Source organism: Pocillopora verrucosa, chromosome 6 (assembly GCF_036669915.1).
Source record: "Pocillopora verrucosa isolate sample1 chromosome 6, ASM3666991v2, whole genome shotgun sequence".
Taxonomy (NCBI): domain Eukaryota; kingdom Metazoa; phylum Cnidaria; class Anthozoa; order Scleractinia; family Pocilloporidae; genus Pocillopora; species Pocillopora verrucosa.
Window position 1 is genome coordinate 19,125,731 of NC_089317.1, and position 9,188 is coordinate 19,134,918.

The 9,188-nt window shown below is 40.5% G+C and overlaps 1 protein-coding gene across 1 annotated transcript; it reads left to right on the forward strand.

Annotated features, from left to right (window-relative positions):
* Nucleotides 1-494: 494 nt before the first annotated feature.
* On the forward strand, nt 495-9,188 carry LOC131794026 (monocarboxylate transporter 10-like). The gene is made up of 5 exons (XM_059111536.2): nt 495-825; nt 6,087-6,333; nt 6,524-6,854; nt 7,517-7,886; nt 8,386-9,188. The coding sequence occupies exons 1-5, from the start codon at nt 621-623 to the stop codon at nt 8,766-8,768; spliced, it is 1,536 nt and encodes a 511-aa protein (XP_058967519.2). The 5' UTR covers nt 495-620; the 3' UTR covers nt 8,769-9,188.

Below are 9,188 nucleotides of genomic sequence, written 5' to 3' on the forward strand. Positions count from 1 at the left end.
ACCCCAGTCAGGAGATAGCTATTCTGGAACTTTCGCCTCTCCGCGTTCTATATCTAGGCCTACATGTAACATACATGGGTTTGCATTATACAAGAAGCCCAGGCTTTTTTAAAATTATACTTGTTTATTTCTTTCATAGCTTAAGGGCAGCGCCAACTGAAGCGCTGTGTTGTTTACGTCACAAGCAAAGCCTGTCAGAGCAGGTACTGTTTGCATGCGAAGCCCGCCAGAATTTTTTGTGAATCCACAGTGAGCAAGAAAGTAACAAGCCAAAGATGCGAAATTACATGTCACACTGTATTTACCTACGGTCACATGAAAAACTCATGAGCGTCGTTCTCGAGAAGGGCGAATGTTATTTCAAACAATAGAGCTGGCCTGTCATTCGTCAATTGATCATACCATATTTTTAGCCAATGGCAGGGTGTTTCTAACGCTGGGTTTTCGTTACGTCATATGTTATCTAGAGTTTCCATATGCTTAGCGCTAAGAAAAAATTTTGCTCCACCTGATATTTGGTCGGTTGGGGAAAGGTGCTTGCTGTGGGAGAGCGGTGAACAACATCACATCGTCAGGTCTTGAAGCTCTCTTTTAAAGGAACTTTACGATAAACCGACATCATGGGAAAGAATACGAAAGAAAGCAAAGAAATCGAAAAAGTTCAAGTGCAAATACAGGTCCAATCCGTACCGGATGGCGGTTGGGGATGGAGCATTTGTCTTGCCGGTTTCATCGCTCAGTTCGTCGTGTTGGGAATACAGAACAACACCGGCATTCTTTACAAGGCACTGTTAGAGGAATTCAAGCAAAGCAAAGGAGAAACAGGTACAGTGTGGCAATTATGTTTAATATGACTTCAATCCTCAATCTTTAAACGATCGGTAAGTCTCTTATCGTTATGAACACGCTGTTGAGAGCTCTTGTTCCGTTCGAAATGTCATTTGAATTGTGGTAGAGGACTGGTTTATATAAATAGCAAAAAAAAGTTGAAAATCAGATGTGTGGTCAGTTCCTTCGTCTTAAATTCGCCGGATTTTACCCCATCTTTCTACGCTGATGCGATTTCGCTAAAGAGGAAAAATTATTTGCGACACTGGACGAATTTTTTTTGGAAGGAACCGCGAAATTACCGGATACGTCAAACCGACCAATAATTTCTTTGCTTTGAATCAACAACGCCATCCATAGTGTTTCTCCTTAACAGTTTAAATATATCCGAAATTTAAACTATCCGTTGTGAATAGAAGGAGATGGCATCTTGCGGTATTAGCTGTCATCGGCAGAGTTGAGTTGCGATCGAGAGCGAAAATCTTACGCGCAATGATTCGATGTCAGAAATTTAGCCATCTGCCGTTGATTAGATTATCCAGTACTCTAATGGGACCGTATTTGATTTTTTCTGCTTGTCAAATCGCTAGTGGTTCAAGGACGATACGAAAGGAGAGAGAGATTATGTGGTAAAAAAAAGTTGCGTTTGTTAACAAACTCGAGAGCAAATAATTACCGGAAGTGAGTTTGCAAAGCCAAGGTTAGCGTTATGCAAATTTTAATTGAGTCTCTGCCGAGGGCTGAAGAAAGGTTGAAATTTTTGCCCATTCCAGTTGCAAAAAATATTGTGAGAGCTCGTTGTGATTGCTGGTTACGTCTGCACCATTTTACGCTTTCTATATACTCCTTTCGTTCTTGCGACATCTAATCTGCAGTTTCCGATTACTGCCGATATGAATAACACTCACGGGTCTTTTGAGCTATCAAAACACTGTGAATTATCTATTTTTGTACAATTTGTGTTGTCGGCTCGCTGTTGTATAACGCACTGCAGAACAACTTCTACCCTTGCTATGAATAAGAGGGGAGTCCCTCTTTGACCTAAAACACCGTTTATTTGCGATTTTCTGTTAGAGGTAAATACGGTTTTGTTAAGTCCTTAATACCCTGTTTTCCCTGACCTTCTCCCAGGGCCAGATATAACTTTGCATATCGGACTTCAAAACAAAGCACTGTTAACAACATTCACTATCTTGGCTGGTGCTTTTTCCCATTTCTTGCGTATTGGCCACAGAATAAAATAATTTTTCGGTCTGTTAGGAAATAATTCTGTTCCCTGCCTGGTTTTCACCTTCACATTTTCGGATTTTGGTTTAAAGTGTGGGTTTTGGTTTGTTATATAACCTGCACGCGTTGAGAGTCGAAAACAGCCCCTGATTTGCATGTAACAATAACAACTCCAGGTTTTATTATCAAATGCAAATCTTGACAGTTTTTTGACAACATTTGGCTTGTGTTTTTAGCAAAGTTAACGATCGATTATTCTAAAGCTAAATTATTCTCAGTAATCCAAGTTTCTTAGAGCCCGCAAAATGTTCTTTGCACTTGCGATGATGCAACGATATCTTTGCAACTTGCGCTTTTTAAAGAAATCTTAGCTTTGTTCTTTCAGCCAATGGCAACGTAGGACCACTTAATGTACATTTGTACCTTAAGATGCATTTGTCATTTGTCAGAACAACAGATGTATTTATATAGACAAGCCACTCATGCAATATCAATTCTAGAATCTTGCTTATGTGTAGCTGTTATTTTCTAGTGTAACCTTGCCGCATTTTGCAGGAGACTTCGTAATAATGTTATGTTAGAACACATGTCGAAATATTTGTTTTTCCGCAAGCTCCAAAGTCAATTGCACGCACCAATCAATCAATCTTGTTTTGTTTTGCGTTTCGTATTTATGAATATCAAAAACAAGATTGGTCTGTTTAAGCAGGCGGATTAACTCTTTAAAAGGAAGCTCTCTTCATTTTTGTGTATATTTCTCGAGCGCGAGACGAACTCAGCTCCGAAGTATCTTAGCAGCTTTTTCTGTCTCATCAATTACACTGTTCGTATGGGTACCCTATGGTTGAACATAATCCAGCAAGCGTTGGAGGCGGGGCAGGGGTATATTTGCCAAGATCGGTTAGGAGAATTCAGCTTTTGACCAAAATAACAAACTACAGCACTCCTCTCAAATCTTAGCCTGTCAGCTGAACGATTTATTGCTGTCACGTCTGGGATTTTGAGGTTTAACTTGCGAGAGGATCGGACGATATTTTAAAAAAAATAAAGCGTCTTGACATTTAAGGTTACTTCCCACCTTCAGAGGCCAAAGAAATCAATTTTTTCTTTTACTTGACTAAACTGACGTTTTTATAAAAATATTTTCTAATATCTCTAAAAGCGCCCGAGTTATTTGGGAAAACGTATTTTCAAATAAGAGTTAATAAATCAGGAATCCACAAGAGGATTTTTCGCGGCAACCGCTCATCTTGGGGCTCGTTACAAATCGTAATTTTTAAATATGTCTGTCGATCTGATAACACATTTCTGGTTTTTCCATTTTTGGCACGGTTTTTTCCTTCTTTGGCAACTTTGCCTATTATTGTGTCGTCCTCCTCAACGCTCCACGGAGCGATCGAGAGTTACTGCAATGGGGTAATTACTTTACCCTGGAAATCTTGAGCCATCGTCATTGACACCAGGAAGTTCCGTTGTCCCATTGGTTTGCGGTTTTAGGAGGCGAAATAATCTCCTGGCGTGGCGTGAGTTGATTGCGAACCTTTATGAGCTAAAATCTCGCACTTGATTTTGGGAAGAATACAACCACTTTGAGCGAATTTATAGGGTTTATAGATTTAACCGATTTTCTTCAAATTCCGCCGAAACATTCTAGGAATAATGAAAAACGAAAGTGTGTCGGGAAATTTTGTTATTTGAAATATTCGTCCCGTGGTGTCCATTTACGCAACACGTCTCGCATGTTTTTAGCTACTGCAACTTTAGATGCCGATATCTAGATAACCAATCAGAATATCGAAAAAGCCTGATTAATTGATTGATGCCTTGTGAATAAGACTGTTCAGCCAGTTTTGCTCGTGCTGCGGCATCTGATACCCTTCAGAAGAAGAACCCTGGGTCTTTTCACGCCTAACTGGCCCCTGACTCTTCCTTAAAGGAAAAGTCGCTTAAATTTTATCTTAATCGTAAATTACCGTTAGTAAGCTTTCCTCCGACGTATAGTTTGCTAGGATTTTAGTGAAACTAGCGCGCGTACGAATTTTTACCCCGAAGGACACCCGCGAAGGAGGGAAGTAATCTCAACAGAGCGCTTCTAATAAGTTGTACCGGAAAACGGTGCCTTTAATGTAAGATATCCTTACAAGAAAAAAGAGAATGAGAAAACTTGAGTGGCATACCCTCCGTCGAGTTTGTACTGATGCGTTGAGTGACGCCTAAGGAAGCCCTTTCACACATGTGAACCGAAAAGCTTTTGTTTCACCAGCTATTGCCGCCTTATCTCAGCAAGATTTCATATCTTTCAGCAGTAGCATTGGCTATAGCGCGTTAGAATAGTAAAACTTTTAATGACAAATTGATTACAGTAGTTTTAAAACAGTAAAACTAACTACAGCAACCTACGGTGGACTGGCATTCATTAAGGAGGACAAAGCCACACTCTTGTAGTTTTATGCTGTGGAAACCGGGATTAACTCCGGCTGCATGCATCACTAGGCTCGAAACAGAATTAACCTCCTACTATCATTTTGTAATCCTTGTCAATCATCGTTACCTCAAGCCTTACTTCGCCCTAAGAATGACTAGTATCTAATTTCTCCTAACACTGTTCCCACTGTGTTGACATTGATGTCTTGAAAATCAAGGAGATGATCCAAAACTAAAGAAGCTCCTGATCGTTGACCAAATTCTTTTAGCTGGTGCCCACAGAAATGTATAGAGAACAGTATAGCGAATATACATAATGATGTTTCTTTATTCTTATTTATTTCGTGTGTGAGGAACTCCAGCAATCTATTCGTATATTTCAGTCGATACATTTCCCTTGACTCTCAAGATTTCCTTAGTAACCATGAAAAAGCTTCTTAGGGATTTGTTTTTAATCTCGTGTGGCAAACTTTATCCGTGACCACTTCAAACCAGTCCGTTGTCGCTTCTAATCTTCTCGTCATTAGTGGTTAAAGCCACGCAATTTGCTGTTTCTTAATCTTAAATTGCTTTCAATCCATTTTCTTTCTCGAGAGTTCCGTTTTGATGTTTTGATTCTGTCATGAATTTCCGTAGAAACAAGCGAGGATTGTTTACAAAGCAACTCCCCTGGTCGTCTAATTAGGAAATTTGAGCACGTACGAGATTCGTTGATTGGACTAGTCATAAATTTCCGTAGAGACAAGCGAAATTCGTTGATTGGATAAGTCATGAATTTCCTTAGAGGTAAACTAGGGTTGTTTACAAAGCAACTCCCCTCGTAGTCTTATGAGGGAATTTGAGCACGTACGAAATTCGAAGATACTTTCCTAGCGCTTAAACCCACATTTTACCTTACTTGTTTTGTGTGGGATATGTTAAAATCTTTGCCATTATCGAATCAAGAAGTTGAAACCAAAGGAAAAAAATAAATTTGCGCCATGAATTTTATATAAAATTCCGTGATCGTCTAGCAATGTGAATCTCCTTGATTTGGAAACCACGTCGGGAAAGAAATAAACAAACACTTTCAATGATTCACATCACTTTTTGCTCTTCTCTCACTCACGATGCACGTAATCGCCTGCGCTATCAATGGAAATGCACCTAGCCCCGGTGTAGCCGTGTAACTGTACCCTCCCCCCCCCCCATCCTTCCGATTTTCCTTGGTGGGGGGAGGGTGTGGGTACACGTAGGCTAAAATGCACCAGGAATAGTGCTTGCTTTTGTAAAGAAAGATCTAGTTTACGGTTTCTTAGTTAAACCTAAAATGAAACATACTCATATTCTTTTTGCGTTATTAGATACTTATAAAATATTTTTGAACTTTTTATTACTGGGAATGAAATAAAATTATCCATCGGTCGGCAGTCTGATATTCAGACGTCACGCCCCCTTTAAAATTGTTGAGTGACTACACAAACAACGAATTTGGTGGAACAAAAACTAATTTTCATTTGCACAAGCTGTTCGATTTATTATTTTTAATGCCCTTTGTTCCATAAGGAGCCCTGTGAAATTTGCCAATTTTAATTCACTTCTTTTTTATTGTTATTATTATTTTGCAGCGTGGGTTCTTTCAATCGGCTTGGGCATGATGTTTCTCTTTGCGCCAGTGACGTCAGCTTTCTGTGAACGCGTTGGTTGTCGGGTAGTAGCATTCGTTGGTGGTTTGCTAGGAGTGCTGGGATTTGTGTTATCCTCGTTTGTCAACGACATTCCTAAACTTTACCTGACGTTTGGAGTCCTGTGGGGGATTGGTGCGAGCATGAGCTATTTGCCAACCCTTCGGTCGCTTCCGTATTGGTTTGAAAGGTAAATTATTAAAATTTATGAGAACTACTTTCTTTCATCGATGATGGTCGGCGGCCAAACACCATTTTTCAGTTGATAGATAATCGGCTAAACCTTGGCCGATTATCTATCAACTGAATATACGTAATTAATAGAAATTTAATGCTCTTAAAGTTGTTTTGAAATACTTTTGTTCATACTTTTCTTTCAGGCGCATAAGTCTGGCAAATGGAATTGTTACGGCCGGGAGTGGCGTAGGTACGATTGCTATGGGTCCCATCATGCAGCTCGTCGTGAACAATCTAGGATGGGCTAATGCGGCAAGGGTGCTCGGTGGAGTTTTGTGTATATGTACCATCGGTTCTCTGCTTTACAGAGTTCCCAGTCAAACTGAGCATAAGGATGAGAAAGCAGAAGAAGCCGTCAAACCCTCAAGACCGCCTTTGTTTGACTTTACTGTCTTCAAGAACAAAGCCTTCTTGGTCTGGTGCATAGCTTTGAGCGCATTTATGATGGGATATTTTGTTCCTTTTGTGCATTTGGTAAGTCAAATGCGTAGGAAATGTATTGTGCACGCTATACGCACCTGTCTTTCACGACAAATTTGCATAACCGCGGGCATGGACTTGATCCGCCCCAGCCCTTTATCTTCCCTTGGTTTTGGAAGATATTTTTCCTCTGTGTTTTATCACTTTCTCCACATTCAGGAGGTTAACCTTGTGAATGCCAACTTGACTTTGGCAGGACGCAGTGTCTGCAGGCTGCCATTTTCTACATCTTTTGTGAACCCTTAAACTCCTAGGAGTAAGAAACACTTAATTTCTGCTCACAATATCACCCCTGAGTCAAACATCAAGGTCACGAGAATACAGGAAATGATCTAAAGAAGGTCTTGATTGTAAAACAAATTCTCTTTGTCAGCATCCTAGACATTGTATAGAGAACAGTATGGAGAATATGCACACTGATGTTAGGGTGTAAGGGGTTAACATTCTCTTGCGAGAAAGTGGGAGATTCTGGTCCACTGTTTTGGTTCACTTAGCAAACGAGAGCAGTTGCCTTTTTTTTTTTTTTTTTTTTTTTTTTTTTTTTTTTTTCCTTTTCCTTTTTGTTTAATTTGGGGATGAAGCAAGGAGATGTCTGCTCATTAGTCAGTCTTGAGAATCCATCATTAAACACTGATTTATCTTTCTTACTCGCACAGCCGGCGTACGCCGAAGAATGTGGTATACCAAACTCGCAGTCTTCCACGCTGGTTGGCATGATGTCAGTAGGCTCGACTTTTGGTCGGCTTCTTTTCGGAAAACTCGGAGATCACCCAAGAGTGAACCGACTATACTGTTTCCAGATGGCGATGCTACTCATTGGGGTTGCCGATACGTTGAGTACGCTGACCAAATCTTACGCCGGCCTGGTTGTGTACATGTTAGTCTTTGGTGTGTTTGATGGTTGTTTTGTAGTCTTTTTGGCTGTTCTTTGCGCGGACATTGTCGGAGTGGACAAAGTTGCTGCTGGAATTGGCATTCAATTCTTCTTCATGGCCATAACGTCTATTGCTGGTCCTCCTTTAGCAGGTAATTAATCCCATCATCTCACTCTTAAGTTACTTTTGGACCCGTTCTCATCTGCAGAAGATCTTAAGTAATTCCCGCTGAACGCATGGCCACTGATTTAACTTGCGCCTTCACTCTTTGTTCTCAGCGGGTAACTCTCAAAGCGGGACTAAAACAATTTACCAGGATTATCTTTATGATAATTACTACTATCGTAACAAAGCATAAATCATCTTCCCTGTAAGAAAAATTGGAGTCTCGTATTCTTCATGGCATTTGACTTCCACTGATTTCACGTATTGGTCAAGTACGGGTCCTCCAGTCGAGGGACTCGGTCGGAACCTCGAAAAATGTCCCATAAATGGAGCTGACCCTTGGATGAAGGCTGTCGATACAAAAGTTACAGGCACATTTGTTTTCGACGGGACAAAACTTTCGCTTAAATGTAGGTGCTTTTTTTAAGAGAGTTTCTAATGTCCTTTTTAAGATTATTTATTCTTAATCGTATTTTTTATCCCAGGCGTTATTTACGATCTCGCGAAGTCCTATCAGATCGCCTTTTACGTTGCTGGCGCCTGCTCCACTGTTGCAACGTGTTTGTTATTTCTCGTGCCAGTCCTCATGCCCAAAGAAAGTTACGAAGGTAGCAGCGAAGAGCAACCGCTGGATGGTATCCGTTCACCAGACTCTCTTCCTACAACTTCCACAAAAGCCAGTCTCGGCTCGTGCAACAAACTGAATAGTAACTTGCATCTTACAGCGAGCCAATCTTACCTAAATCGGTACTGGGATATGCCAAAGAGAACAAGCATGCGTGCGAGCATGGCAAGCCTTTTGTCGTTTTCGCCGCTGCAGCCGCCAAAAGAAGTCTTAGTTGTGGTAGAGAAGGTCTCTCAGGTTTGAGAACGAAGAAAATGGTTTGATTCAAAATGGCGCCCAGAACCCTCTCCCTTTAACGCTAAAGATAGCAGATAATTTCTGCCTGTGTGTTCCATCTTGTACTACGAGGTCAAGAACTTCCCGGTTAACGTTCATTGTATTTGAGCACCATTCACGTGTCACTCCCACAAACTTCTTGTGTCACGAAAGATGAGTCACGCAATATGGTACCGCTTCCGTCATTCGTGTGACAACACTCTTGGACTCGGCAAAGCAGCCACTCGGCAAAAGACGTTTAAAAATTATTATTTGAAAAAGGAATACGTAAGCCGATCATATTTATTTATTTCTCAGAAGCATAAGTTGCACAAAGAAAAAAAAACAACGTTAAGTGGTTTAGCAAATTATTAGATTAGTTAAGAGTTCAGTGATTTTCGTTAAATA

Bases quoted from the DNA above. Each gene is read 5' to 3' on its own strand.
- LOC131794026 (XM_059111536.2), top strand. From the start codon at position 621: ATGGGAAAGAATACGAAAGAAAGCAAAGAAATCGAAAAAGTTCAAGTG. The intron at 826-6,086 runs GTACAGTGTGGC...ATTATTTTGCAG, and splicing joins GCAAAGCAAAGGAGAAACAG to CGTGGGTTCTTTCAATCGGC. The intron at 6,855-7,516 runs GTAAGTCAAATG...TTACTCGCACAG, and splicing joins TTGTTCCTTTTGTGCATTTG to CCGGCGTACGCCGAAGAATG.